Source organism: Prionailurus viverrinus, chromosome E2, assembly GCF_022837055.1.
Source record: "Prionailurus viverrinus isolate Anna chromosome E2, UM_Priviv_1.0, whole genome shotgun sequence".
Taxonomy (NCBI): domain Eukaryota; kingdom Metazoa; phylum Chordata; class Mammalia; order Carnivora; family Felidae; genus Prionailurus; species Prionailurus viverrinus.
Genome location: NC_062575.1, coordinates 53,720,716 through 53,734,550, shown reverse-complemented (window position 1 = coordinate 53,734,550; position 13,835 = coordinate 53,720,716). Strand labels below are relative to the sequence as shown.

The 13,835-nt window shown below is 62.9% G+C and overlaps 2 protein-coding genes across 3 annotated transcripts; one reads left to right on the top strand and one right to left on the bottom strand.

The window, feature by feature from the left end:
- Positions 1-85: 85 nt before the first annotated feature.
- Positions 86-13,513, bottom strand: LOC125153414 (galactoside 2-alpha-L-fucosyltransferase SEC1-like). Its single transcript, XM_047836562.1, is given in 7 exon segments — positions 86-315; positions 317-1,088; positions 1,175-1,309; positions 3,966-4,269; positions 4,766-4,938; positions 5,018-5,116; positions 13,375-13,513. Coding segments are annotated over 3 exon segments (1,008 nt in total). The 5' UTR covers positions 1,182-1,309; positions 3,966-4,269; positions 4,766-4,938; positions 5,018-5,116; positions 13,375-13,513; the 3' UTR covers position 86.
- Positions 3,384-13,375, top strand: NTN5 (netrin 5). Of its 2 annotated transcripts, none has more exons than XM_047836543.1 (7): positions 3,384-4,000; positions 7,411-8,061; positions 10,581-10,769; positions 10,912-11,061; positions 11,400-11,453; positions 11,676-11,756; positions 13,002-13,375. In XM_047836543.1, exons 2-7 carry the CDS (start codon positions 7,431-7,433, stop codon positions 13,364-13,366), a joined length of 1,470 nt encoding a protein of 489 aa, XP_047692499.1. In that variant the 5' UTR covers positions 3,384-4,000; positions 7,411-7,430; the 3' UTR covers positions 13,367-13,375. The 2 variants fall into 2 exon arrangements, with proteins under 2 accessions (XP_047692499.1, XP_047692500.1); XM_047836544.1 differs by lacking the exon at positions 3,384-4,000 and adding an exon at positions 5,295-5,368.
- Positions 13,514-13,835: the final 322 nt, after the last annotated feature.

Genomic DNA, 13,835 nt, shown 5'->3' with positions numbered 1-13,835 from the left:
AGAAGCAGAGCAGCCGGGAGGCAGGCCGTGGGTGCCTGATTCTGGGCCCGCCTGCCGACCCGAGGGCCAGGGAGGCGCGTGCGGGGCTAGGGGCTGTTCTCTCTGGCCTGGCCAAGGTCAGCAGCGATGCCCATCCACTCCGGCAGGAAGGCTGCTTGGGGCTTAAAGATCCAGCGGAAGGGGGAGTGCGGGAGGGTGAAATTGGCCAGGTTGATGGTGTCCCCGCCCGCCAGGTAGGCGGCCCAGATCCCGAACGTGCCCACGGTGATGACGCTGTGGTTGCACTGCGTGAGCAGCGCGAAGTCCTTGGCCGGCGAACACGACGTCGCCGCGGGAGGCGTCGATGTTCTCGCGGCACCAGGCCATGCCGTTGCTGGCGACCACGAAGACCGGGGCGCGGTGGCGGGCCCGGAACCAGCCCAGGGCCCGCTCCAGGTACCCGCGGTCGGCGACCACGCCCTTCCACACGCGGGGCATGACGTGCACGTAGTCGCCGCGGCGCACGTGGACGCCCACGAAGGTGCCCGGCCGCCGCCCGCCCACCCGCAGCCGCCGCAGAAACGCCTGGGCCTCCTCCCGCACGTGGTCGTGCAGGGTGAACTCGCGCCGGATCTCGTCGCGCACGTGGTGGTAGAAGGTCCAGGAGCAGGGGTAGCCGGTGAGGCGCACGTACTCGCCCGCGATGTGGCGGTAGCGGCCCTCCATCCAGTCGTTCAGGGGGTAGTTCCGCCAGGGGATCCTGCCGGCCGCGGTGTGGTGCAGGACGGGGAGGCTGATCCGGAAGATGGGCGCCAGCGCGCGGTGCATCTCGGCCGGGATGAAGGCGGGCCGCCTGTTCATCTTGGCCAGGGCGTACAGGGTGGCGTACTCCCCCATCTGGTTCCCCAGGCGCCCTTGGGCGTTGACGGTGAGCATGCCGCCCCGGGGCAGAGATCTGGGGAGCAGGACGACGCGGCCCGAGTAGGCCCAGGGGCCGGGCACCACGGCCAGGCGCCAGTGGCAGTGGAAGACGGTAGACGCCACGACGATGATGAAGAGGAAGCGGACGGTGGAGAAGGAAGCGCAAGTGGCCCAGGATCTCGCGATGGCTGCAGGGAGGAGGGAGGACCCGGTCAGGACGGGTGGGCAGGCGCACGTGAGTCTCACCCACCCTCCAATGGTTCATTCCTCACACAAGTCATCCCAGCCTGTCTAGCGGCGTCCTGCGCGTCCTGACCCGCTTTCTGTTCTCTTCTGTATCTGCGGTTTCCCTGTGGCCATTCCAGTGGCCACAGCTCAGGAGTCTCATGGGCCCGTGTGGGAGGAAGCCCTGGATTGGGGGGGGGGGGGGGCACTCTTCATCATCTGGCTTTTGTCCTCCCCTGCTCCAGGCATCCCATCTCTCTCCCCGCCAGCTCCCCTCAAACGTCAGGGTGCTGTGGGTCTTGCCTCAGCTCTCCTCCTCCCACATTCCGGGGCTCCTCACTTTATTAATCTGACCCCTGTGGGAAATCTGAGCACTCCTGGGCCCTCCTCAAATGTCGCTTGTTCAGCGTGGGTCCCCAGCAAGGTCAGCTGGCTCTTCCACAGCAAGGCTGAGTGTGACCTCACATTCCACCGGGGTGTACGAGGAGTGCCCTGCCCACTGCTCTGGTTTCCAAAGGGGGAGCCCTTCTGCTCACGTGCCTCCTGACAACTCTGTCCCAATCCTTATCACACCAGCTGCCAGCTCGGGGCCTGCCTGGGGGGTCCTACATGGAGGACTCAGGTCTCAGGCTCTAGCCAGCTTGTGGGGCTGGCCAGGTCCCAAAGGCAGAGGGGGTGAGCGGAGCCGGGACTAGAGCCTGGGTTACCGGGGAAGAGGGAGCCGCTCAGGACAAAGGTACCCACCAGCCAGGCGTGTGACCCGTGCAACAGCCCACGGCCTGCACTCAAAAGGACCCCGCGCTTCACCTGGCTGGCTCAGTTGGTACAGCGTGCAACTCTTGATCGCGGGGTTGTGAGTGTGAGCCCCGTGTCGGGTGCAGAGTTTACTTGTTTTAAAAAAAACAAACCGCGAGGGGGGGTGCTGCACTTGGTTTAGTGCTCTGGTCTCACCAGCTACAAAATATCAATAAATGTGAACAAGGCCCCCCCTGTTTCCACGTTCCACTGGGCTCTGCAAATCAGGCAGCCGGCCCTGCAGCCACCCTCTTCCAGGAATCTCAAGAGCTCCCTCTCCTGGCTTTCTCTCAGCCTGAACAACTAGAAAGCCACAGAAAAACAGCGAATTAAGGCTGCTGCTTCTGTGGTTCCTGCCACACACCAGGCACTGGCCCCAGACTTACCATCTCAGTCCGCAATTCCTTGTTGGCCACTTTCCTCCAGTTGGGTGGCCAACCCCCCACCCGAATTGAACTCATCCGGGGACAAAACATGGCCTGAACTGACCCGCGGCTATTTGTAGACTTTGCTCAATGTGATGTCCGTGTGTTTTGCTACAGAAACAGTAACGTTAGGAGTGGCTGGTTGGCTCAGTCGGTTAAGTGTCTGACCTCGGCTCAGGTCACGATCTCCAGGTTTGTGAGTTCGAGTCCCGCGTCGGGCTCTGCGCTGACAGCTCAGAGCCCGAAGCCTGCTTCGGATTCTGTATCTCCCTCTCTCTTCCCCTCCTCCGCTTTCACTGTCTCTGTCTGTCTCAAAAATCAATACACATTGAAAGAAAGAAAGAAAGAAAGAAAGAAACAAAGAAAGAAAGAAAGAAAGAAAGAGTTGGATTATGGGATGCTGCCCAGATCCCGCAGGGGAGTTACCTAACATACAGTCTAGGGACCCCATTACGGTGCCAACACACAGGTTCTGAAACGTGTCTGGTCTAAAGAGTTTCAGAGTTTCAGAGAGGAAACTGAAAGCCTGTCTTCGCTCATTTAATCCTCTTGATCTCCTGCGAGGAAGGCACACTGTTATGCTCATTTAACAGATGAGGGCACCCTGGCACAGGGAGGTTGAGAAACCTGCTTTAGGGGCGCCTGGGCGGCTTGGACTCTTGGTTTCGGCTCAGGTCGGGATCTCACGGTTGGTGGGTTTGAGCCCCGCATCGGGTTCCGCGCTGGCAGTGGGGAGCCTGCACAGGATTCTCTGTCTCTCTCTCTCTCTCTCTGTCCCTCCCCCCCCCCCACACTCACTCTCTAAATAAATAAATAAATAAATAAATAAATAAATAAATATTTAAAAAAAAGAAAAGAAAAGAAAAAGAAACCTGCTTTAGGTCATGCAGCTAGGAGAGAGGCAGAGCGTGAATCTGAACCCAGGCCGTGTGGCTCAGGAATCTGTGCTGTCAGTTACTGTCCTGGATTTTTCGAGAATTCCTCAGGGAGAGCCCTCAGCCGCACACTCTCAGTCCAGCCAGACGTGGAATGTGACCTGCCTTGCCTTGTGGGGCCTCTGCCGTGTCTGGGCCGCCCAGGTAGGGGCAAAAGATCTCCGCAAGCCCAGAGCTGTGGGTCCCACACTGCTGGGCTGAGTGAAATGTGCCCTGGGGGTGGGGGTGGGGGTGGGGTTCTGCTTCCTCCTCTCTGGGGATGAAAGTGCCCAATACTTGAGGAACCCCTTCTCCTAAATAAATAAATAAATAAATAGGTAAATAAGTAAGTAAGTACTATGAAAACCAAAAGGGAGGAAGAAAGCCTCCCTCCAGGTCACATTACTTTAAGAAACTTCTTGTCCCCGGATGGGGAGGAAAGTAAAATGCGACCTAAACTTCCTGGAATTTTCTCTGGCAGCCAAACTAGCCTTTTGCGCTGGCCTTGCCCTCTGCCCGCGTCGCTCCAGCCCCCACGATGATGCTCGGGTGGCTTGCGGTGTGTCCCCACCGCTTTCGGGTCTCAGCCTGGATGTCCCCTCCGGACCCCCACCCCCCCACCCCCACCTCCCTGCTCGCTTTTGTTCCGCAGCGCTCGCCACCTTCCTCGCCACCTTCCGCCATCCTCTGGAGCAGAATTACTTACTACTTGCCCGAAGCGATCGCTCTTCTCTCTGGACTGTAAGCCTGACTGACAAGGGCGGGGAGGTTTGTAGGAGTTCGCGGTGGTAGCTTCAGCGGGGTGTCTGCACACAGGAGGGACTCTGGGGCGCACTTGCGGGATGGATTTGTGCAGTGATGTTACCCTGTCGCTCACACCGCCGTCCCAGAACCGGTATGCGCCCTGTGATCTAGGGGTGTCTCTGCCCCCGATCTCCTTCTCTCGCGGTTAACTGCTCCTCCGGGCTTAATTTCAAATCCGATGTCCTTGTCCTGGCTCCCGACTCGTGCTGGCGGGTGAGGGCCACCCGGAACGAGAATCACACAGCCCCTTGGCTGTGCTCTCCCGACCCCAGGACAGGGTCCCGCCAGCGGACCCCCAAATCCCTGTCAGGGTCGGGTCCTCGTGGCACCGAAACGAAGGCACTCAAGGGCGCGGCAGCAAATATCTGTGCCCTACCCTCTCGAGACTCCCCCGCCCCAGCTTTTCTCAGCGGGAAGTGAAGGACAGCCTTATTTTTCTAGTCAAAACCATCGGGTTGTCAGTCACATCAGCATGACAATTTCCGTGAGTGAAGTGTTGAGGCCTCGCAGGAAAGGCCTTTCCGCTTTGAGCTGGGGTCCCTGCTTCCTCCCTCCAATGCTAGGTCCTAGGTCGAGGGACTCTTATCCCCTCTCCTCCTTCCCCACCCACCATCTCGGAAAGCGGCCCAATTCTTTGGGTTTCCCGGTGGCTGTCCAGATCCCCCCCAAAGCACCGATTTTTGGGGTTTGAAAATGACTGACCTTCATCCTCAGTTCACCCACAGCTGACAGAAGGTTCCAGAGGGGAGGAGGCTCTGGCTGGGGGTCCCCCTTCAGTGTGGGCCAGGGGCCGCCCTGAAGCCGCCTGGCCGGTCAGCCCCTTCCCTTCCCCATCGATTGCACCACCACGTGGTGGGCTCAGCCCAGCGGGAGTCCTGGGGCAGGGGTCTAAGTGTGAGTGCGGTGGGGACCCGAGACCCGGGAAAGCCCACCTGGCCGGCTGTCCCATCCTACCTGCCTTGAGCCTCCTGGGCCAGCCTGCTCGGGGCTATCCCCCTCCGGCGATGTCCTTGGCGCTCCACATAGTCCTGGGTGGCGGGCTGGCTGGGGTCCCTGTGGGGAGAGCGTGGCTGCTGTTGGCGAAGGGGATTGGGGCGGGGGTGGGGGGGGAGGTTGGGGGGAGCGGTGGTGGTGTTGGATTCTGCGGGCTCTGCTCTGAGCTCCCGCCCAGAACCCCCCGCTAGCCTGGGGCCTGGCGACAGCCACTCAGCACTCACTCCTGAGAGCCCACGCCGCCGCCGAGCTCCCGCGGGACGGGAGAGCACGGGAGGAACGCACCGCAGAGGACACTCTTCTTGGGTGCAGGTTTGGCCAACATCAGGGGCAAAGGGCAGGGTGTGTGCAAAAAAGCCAGGGAAAAGTAGCCTGGGTTCCAGGCGGACCTCCACACCGCCCAGCCAGGGGGGCCTACTGTGGGTCCGGTGGAACACAGCTAGGCTTTTCTCCTTATGGCGGGGGGGGGGGGGGGGGGGGGGCGCGGGAGGTATGTTCCGGTTCCCAGACGGGTAGGGACAGGAGGCTGGACATCTGGGTTCCCAGATGGCCAGGGGCTGGCTTCTGGACCCCTCAGGAACACCGGGGGACTCACGGCCTGGCCATCCAAGGTGCTAGGGTCCAGAAAGTGGTACCCCATGAACCACCCAGGTCAGAAAGGAGAGGTAGGAGGTGGGGGCCAGGCCCTTAACAAGGCTGGCGGTAACGGACGGGGCAAATGCCGCTGCCGCCAGTGAGCAAAATGGCGCCAGGCCCCTCGGGAGGGGCGGAGGGTGACGCCGGTCATCCGGGGCAGGGGGACGTGGTCTCTGCACATGACAACTGCAGTGGGGACACCCGGGGCTGTGAAAGCAGGCTGGGGGAGGATGGGACCCCACCTGCACCCCCAGACGCCTCACAGACTCCCAGGCTGGGAGCAAGCTAAGGGCGTGGACAGTGGGGCCCAGAAAGGCTCTAAGACCCCCCAAACCTGAGGAAGTTCCTCACTAGGGGCTGCCAGCCCTGGAGCAGGAAACCAGGGGGGCATTTCAGCACCCGAGTCCTTCCCAGCTCTTGCCATCCCAGGGTCTGGACTTCAGGCCCCCTTGGACGCCTGGGAATCTGGCCCTGCCCTGTCCTGCCTCTCTCTCTGCCCGCTTCCTCAGCACCTGCCACCCCCCACATCCGTTCCCCTTTCTAATCTGGGGACCTTAGGGGGGGCGGACAATGTGGGAGCTCTGCTCTCCCGACCCTGAGGCCTAGGATGGCAGGCGGGAGTGGGGAGGGCTGAGATTATAAGAAAGTCCTCAGAAATCCAAGTACAGGGTTCTCCCACCGTGAATTCTAAGGGGGACTCGTGCACCAGCTTTCTTAACCCTGCTTTTCAGCTCCAGAGTGACCTAGGGTTCTAGTCCCCGGGTGTCCCCCCTCCGGTTCCTCAGCATACTTCTCTGGGCTTGGCACCTGGGTGGGAAAGGGTTAAGGCAGGGTGGAGGCTGGGGGTGGGTGGCAGTGGAGGCCGCTGGGTTGTTTGGCGATAATCCCCCTCCGTGCCCTGGGTGTGGAGAACAAGGTTAGGGCCCCACGTGGGAAAGGGCCTCTGCTCTGATCCTCGTGGGCTGGGGGCCTGGCCTCCCGCTTCTGATCCCCTGCCGAGCTCCTCCCCCAGCCCCCTCCCCTCCCCTCTTCTCTCCCCCCCCCCCCTCCCCATGGGCCAGGCAAGCCAGGCTGTCTGCTCTCTGCTCTCCTCCTGCTCCCTGGGTATCTCCGAGCCTCAAGGTCTGCCTGTCTGTCTGACTGTCTGCCTGGGCCCCAGGCTCCCGGGCACTCCATCCCCTCCATTCCCTGTGGATCTGGGTGCCCAGCCGCTCTCCATCTGGGCCTTCTGGCCTCCCCTTGTGTCCGGTCCTCTCTCCTCATGGCTCCTTCTCTGCACCTGGCCCTTCCCTTACACTTGTGTCCCCTCCTGCCTGTCTTCGGCTGTCTGTGCCTCTGTCCCTTTGTCTCTGAGTTTCATCTGTCTCCCAATGCCCCTCCCCCTGGTGCCCTCTCTAGGATTCCCCCTCTGTCCCCACCCCTGCCCTCTCCCCAGGGCCCCCTGCCCCTCGACACTGACGATAGCTCTGGGGTGTTAAGCTACGGATTAGTTCAGGCAAAATTCTCAATTTTGCTTGCGTTCTTTTCCCTTTGGGTTATGTAAACAGTAATTCTCCCCAGATGGAACTATTTTCCTCGCTTAGAAGCAGCCGGGCAGGGGGGCTTGGGCAGGGCCAGGGGTGGAATGCTAGGGATCCTCAGAGAGCCTGCGGGAAGCGGGGGTGGAGGGTGACCGATGACCCTCAGCCTGGTCACTCCTCTCCTCTCCTCCTCTCCAGGTACTTGCTCTGCTAGGACCATGTCCGTGACCTTTGCCCTCTTGCTCCTCCTGAGCCAGGCCACCGCAGACCCGTGCTACCATCCAGGTGGCCGCCCCCGCTTCTGCCTCCCACCGGTGACCCAGCTGGCTGGCCTGGCGGCCTCCTGTCCCCAGGCCTGTGCCCTCTCCCTGGGGGCGGACCTCAGCCCCCGGGCCACCTGCAACGGGAGTCTGACCCTGGCCCTGGGTGGCCCCTTCCTCCTGACGTCCGTCAGCCTACGCTTCTGCACGCCAGGATCCCCAGCCCTGGTCCTGTCTGCTGCCTGGGCCACCGGAGGCCCCTGGAGATCACTGTGGCGCAGACCCGCCTGGCCTGGGGCCTTGGGGGGGCCCGAGAAGGTGACCTTCCGAGCCCCGCCGGGCCCTAAGTCCAGCGTGGTGGTCAGTCACCTCCGCGTGGAGTTCGGGGGCCGGGCGGGGCTGGCGGCAGGTGGCGTTCGAGGCCGCTGCCAGTGCCACGGCCACGCTGCCCGCTGTGCTGCCCGCGCCCGGCCGCCCCGCTGCCGCTGCCGCCACCACACCACCGGCCCAGGCTGCGAGAGCTGCCGCCCGTCCCATCGAGACTGGCCCTGGCGGCCCGCCACGCCCCAGCACCCCCACCCCTGCCTGCGTGAGTCCTGGGCCCCCCTCTTCCTGCCCCCACCCACCACTCGGCCCCCGAGGCTCTGGCAGTAGCAGCCGGTCCCTGGTCCCTGCGGGCAGTGTGCTCGCCCCTTGCGAGCCTGAGCAGGGCTTGCTCCTTGCTTCACCCCTACTGCTCCTGAGCGGATCCCCCGTTCGCCTCCCCCACAGCCTCCCCCCGCCCCCCCCAGGCTCCTCCCCCCCCGCCCCCACCCCCGCAGGCTCCACCTGCCTGCCACTCTCTGCTGCCCACTGGGAGCTCCAGTCTCTCCAGCCTCTGCCCCTCACACCATTATGATGCCGCTGCTGCAGGTGCTCCGGTGATATTTACCCAATGGTCGTGGGGAACAGGGCAGCGGGACTTTTCCCGAGTCACCAAACCAACCACATGGGGGAAGTATTTATTCATGAACACATATGTACCCATCGCCTGCTGGGTACCAGGCAGGCTTGTCATCGGGTCCCTTGCACGGATGAGGAGGCTGAGGCTGGAGGGGAAGAAGGCCCCTGCCCAAGCACACACAGCTAGGGAGCGGCAGGGTCAAGAATCTGAGCCCGGGAAGTCCCGCTCTGGGGTCTTGGCTCCTGTCAGGTGCCGTCACACTCGGTGCCCCAGGGTGGCAGATGGGCACTCGGGCTCAGCTGCGGGCCGGCCGGCCTGGGCTCAAATCCCAGCTCCTCTGCTCCATGGCTGTGTGACCACAGGCAAGTGACCTGACCTCTCTGTGCCTCCGGTTCCTCTGCCTGTCAAGCGGGGCTGGTAACAGCACTTCTATAGGCCGTGGTGAAAACCCAATGAGTTGATATGCATAGAGTCCTTACAATAAAGCTGAGCATATGGTACCTGGCGCCAAGGAAGACCTCACTGCGGAATCGCCAATGTTACCACTCCCCGGATGAAGAGGGTGGGGGCCCGAGGGGCCGCCCCACTTGCTTTTAAGTCTCGACGCTAGCAAGCGGCGGTGCCGGGACTGGACTCGGGAAGACAGACCTTCCTAGATAACGGGCGATCCACCGGGCCATCCGGCTAGCCCGGCAAGCTCCAGGCCTGCTCCACACCTTCCCTGCCTCCACCCTCCCTCGGGTTTTTCCAGGCGGGAGATTCCAGGGTCTGGGCCCTGCCCTGCCCATGTGCCAGCTGCCCCTCCTCAGAGACAGCCCCCTCTCTTCTGCCTCCGGCCTCTGCCGCCCTGGCTGATGCTGTGCGTTTGTTACCAGGCCCCGCACCAGGCCCCGGGAGGTAGCTCCACTCCGCTCTACCAGCCAGATCTGAGCCCTGAGGGGAGACTCACGTTGTCTGGGGGCGGGCTGGGGGTCGTCCTGGACAGGGCCTGGGAGCGGGGGAGGCCTTCTGTCTGAGGGTCACCATACGGCCCCAGGCCGAGCGTGGCGCCGGCACTCTGAATCTGGGCAAGAAGCCGACGGTGTCGTGAGGAAGCAGGGTCTGGGCGCACAGGATGGGACTAAGTCCTGTGGCAGAGCCGCGGGTTTGACCGACGGGGGTGATCTGAACCCCTTCCCGTCACCGGAGTTTTCCGGGCACAAGTGAGGTGAAGTGATCACCCTCAGGTCAGAAGGAATCCAAAGCCAGATTCTTCCCACTGATAATCTAAAGAGCACCAGCTGCCTCCAGGCTCATGGAAACCCTGGGGGAGAAGGACTGAGGTCCCCAGTGGATGGGAGGAAGCCACGGTTTTGAGAGGGGCCTCATTTTCCCAAGAACGCACCGCTGCCTCAGTTTCCTGACCTTCCTACTGCTTCTCCGCGTTCTCGGGCCTTGCCAGCCCAGGCCCCTCCTTAAATCTCTCCAAAGAACGGCCCGCGAACCCCTGAGTCAGCATCTCGCTCGCCAGAACCACAGATCCCTGGGGGTGCGCCCGAGAAGCTGTTTCCTGGTAACTGTGAGAGGCAGTAAGGTTCGACGCCCACTGCCTCCCTGACCAGAGCCCCCCAGGAAGACACACACCGCACAGAATCCTCGCGCGGGGCCTGCTTGCGCGGTGCACAGACTCGAGCCAGGCCTGGGTGCCGACCCTGCCCCTGCCACCCCCTCAGCTGTATTACTTTGGAAGCCGTGAACCTCACAGAGCCATTCCGAGAACGAAATGTGCAGCACCGGGCGCGCAGAAACTCCCCACAGGCAAGGGCAGGCTCTGGGTCAGGCCCCGGGTCAAGAACTTCACATCCTTTTGGTTTCCTTTAAGCCTCCGGAAGTAGTAGACATCGGAACTGTCATCTTACGGCAAAGGAGGCTGAGCTGCAGAAAAGTCATTTGCTCGAGGAACACAGTGGGGAGCGGACGTGCGGGGTCTGACTCCACAGCCCGTGCCCGCAGAGCTCCGTGCTGAACCCCAGCGTCTCAGGGACATTCGGGCGGTCCATCGGGCCCCTCGGGGTTACCCACTTCAGTCCAGTGCACCCCAAGATGAGAACGAGGAGGTTCAGGGAGCCCGGGGCCCAGAGCAGCAAGGCCGGGCCTGACGCGTGGCTGCTCCGTCCTCTTTCTAGCCTGTTCCTGCAACCAGCACGCCCGACGCTGCAGGTTCAACTCGGAGCTGTTCAGGCTGTCTGGCGGCCGGAGCGGGGGCGTCTGTGAGCGGTGCCGCCACCACACGGCTGGGCGCCACTGTCACTACTGCCGCCCGGGGTTCTGGAGGGACCCCGGCCAGCCTATCACCAGCCGTAAGGCCTGCAGGGGTGAGTGTAGCCTGGAGCGGGGCCTAGGAAGAGAGGCGGGCGGGACCTGACTCCTGGGTCTGAGGGAGGAGGGGGCTGGGCGATTGGGAAGGAGTGCCCGGGGCCCAGACACTCCAGATCCCCGGCCCCTCTCCTCACGCAGCCTGCCAGTGTCACCCTATTGGGGCGACGGGTGGCATCTGCAACCAGACCAGCGGGCAGTGCTCCTGCAAGTTAGGGGTCACCGGCCTGACGTGCAACCGCTGTGGTCCTGGCTACCAGCAGAGCCGCTCTCCCAGGATGCCCTGCCAGCGTGAGTCATGAGGGGCAGGGCCGCCTGTCCTAAGTGGGACGGGAAGGGGACCTCTCACATCTCCAGCGGGGCAACAGACGCTGGGTCCCTGGGGGGAGGTGGGGCCTCAAACTCCAGGCCCCTCAGTCTTGGGAGGGAGGAAGCCCGGAGCCCGGACTCTTGTGTCCCAGGGAGGAGGGGGCTGGGAGTCTAGATTCCCAGATCCAAAGGAGGAAGGGACTAGGGACCAACTCCAGGTCCTGGAGGAGGAGGGCGAAGGGCGCTTAAGGGAATAGACACAGGGGGTCTGGATTCCTGTTGGGGGGGACCCCTAAGGTTAAATTTCTCCTCTCTCACAGGAATTCCAGAGGCGACGACCCCCCTTGCTCCTACCCCTGGCGCTTACAGCTCCGGTAAGGCCCGTGTGGAGAACCCTGGCAGCAAGCGGGATCGGGGATGGGCTGCTTGGGCCCCCAGGTGGGGGATAACAGGGGTGGCCCACAGAGCCCAGTCCCCAGGGTTGGGGCACGCCCCCCCTCCGGTGTCCGTCAAGATGGCACGTGGGGCTGGGCAGGGGGTAGAGTGCTGTGGTCCAGGCTTCGGGAGCCCACTGCAGATGGCCTGACCCTCCCCAGACCCTCAGTGTCAAAACTACTGCAATGTCTCGGATACCAGGGTATACATGAGCCTTTGGAGGTATTGCCAGCAGGACTACGGTGAGTGCTGGGGAGGAAAAAAAAGGCTGGGAGCTGGCCAGGTGTTCTGATGCCCTCCTCTTTCTCTGGGCTTCCCAGTTCTCATCTAAAGTGGGAAGGGCGGGGGGGCTCTTAAAGGACCTTCCTGATCTAGGACCTAACGGGACAGAAGATAAATGGGGGGCAGGGGCAGTGGAGTGGGGGGCGTTCCCTATCTTCCTCTGTCTCCTCTTCCCCCACCTTCTCTCGGCCTTCAGACTTTCGCTGTCTCCTTCAGCTGGACATCTTGGAGGGAGACAGCTGGCCTCTTGGGGATGGAAGGAGAAAGGGGAACTGGTTGAATGGATGGTCTTGCCTATCTTCGACGCTTTCCGCCTCCCATCGGGGTCCTAGATTCTGTGCCCTAGCCCCACTCTCGCAGAGACGCACCCCGAAGTGCCATAATCCATCAGTCCACACCAGCCCCGTGACCTCAGAGATCTCTTAGATACTCAGGAGTCCAGCCCAGCCCATGACTTTCCGCGATGGTGTAAGACCCCCCAGGCCTCTCCTCCCTGAGGATCATCATCCTCTGGTCCTAGCCACTAGTGTCCTAGGACTTGGAAGGTGGAAACTTCTCGTCCCGCCTCCCACAGAGATCTTCTGCCCTACAGACTTAGCTTGCCAGCCAGAGTCCTTCCCCTGACATGTCTCGCCTCGGCCCTTCAGCGATTACATGTTTCTGAATCACCACCAGTAGGACCTCAGGTTCTAGGTTCTGACCTCCTTCTGGCCCCCAGATTCGTCCCAGAGCGCCCCCCCCCCCCAGCAATACCCTTTCCCAAGGGCTCTGCTTCTGACATCTTTCACGCTGCCACATTAGAGACCCTGGACCTGCCTCTTCTGCCTTGCTCCCGGCCACACCCACTGTAGGGTCCCCTTAGTCCTCTCCTACGCCCAATTCGGGCATCTGCTACTCCCAGTATGAACCCCAAAGGGCCCCACCTGGCATGTCCCATGCTCCTGGGTTCCTCTCTCAGTCTGGCCTCCATAGTTACAACCCTCGAACCCCACCTGGCACTCCCTAAGCCCCACCGTCGTCTCCCCCACGCCGGGCCAGACCCCCAGACAGCCCACCCTCAAACGTTCAAGGTCTCTCTCCTTCCTAATGGTATCCTGGGAGCCCTCCCGGGGATCCTGCCTCCCCCCCGCACCAACACCGACCCCACGCCACCCCAGGGGCTCCCCCCACACCCTGCCCGGGCCTGACGGCAGCCCTCCCCGCAGTTCTCCGCGCCCAGGTCCTGGCGTCAGAGGCGGCGGGCCCGGCGTGGCAGCGGCTGGCCGTGCGCGTGCTGGCCGTGTACAAGCAGCGGGCGCGGCCCGTGCGTCGCGGTGGCCAGGACGCCTGGGTCCCCCGCGCCGACCTGGCCTGCGGCTGCTTGCGCCTGCGGCCCGACACCGACTACCTGATGCTGGGCAGCGCGGCCGGCGGCCCCGACCCCGCGCGCCTGGTCCTCGACCGCCACGGCGTCGCGCTGCCCTGGAGGCCACGCTGGGCCCGGCCTCTGCGGCGGCTGCAGCTGCAGGAGCGCGCTGGGGGCTGCCGCGGCCTGCGACCCCCCACCCCGAGCCCGGGGCCCGAGCCCTAGAGCCCCACCTGCTCGGCCTCCGCAGCCGACGACGACGACGACGACGACGACGACGACGGAACTTGGGAGCGACTGCGAGCTGAACCTTCTACTTCGACGGCGCGTCCCTCAGCGAGCCAATCAGGCGCCGTGGAGCCGCTGACGTCACTGGCACGCGCCAGGCTGGAGGGACCCTTCAGCGCAGGCGGCAGGCCGGGAGCCCGCTTTTGGCCTCTTGCGAGGACATTTGGCCTGTGATCTGGGCAGCCAGTCCCCTAAATAAAGTCTCAACCCTTGGGGAATTTTGGCCACAGACACCTGATATGTGCTGGGAGGGCCTGGGAGGGGCAAAATGAGGAAAACGTGCGGAGCTGAAGTATGGCAGTGCCCCCTGACAAAATGCCAAACCCAGCGAAAGGGCTGGAAAGACATCACTATGTATGTGCTGGTCAGATTTGTGTTGCCTGACGATTGGCCAGAAGCCAGTGGG

Bases quoted from the DNA above. Each gene is read 5' to 3' on its own strand.
- NTN5 (XM_047836543.1), top strand. From the start codon at position 7,431: ATGTCCGTGACCTTTGCCCTCTTGCTCCTCCTGAGCCAGGCCACCGCA. The intron at 11,062-11,399 runs GTGAGTCATGAG...CCTCTCTCACAG, and splicing joins TCCCAGGATGCCCTGCCAGC to GAATTCCAGAGGCGACGACC. The intron at 11,454-11,675 runs GTAAGGCCCGTG...GACCCTCCCCAG, and splicing joins CCCTGGCGCTTACAGCTCCG to ACCCTCAGTGTCAAAACTAC.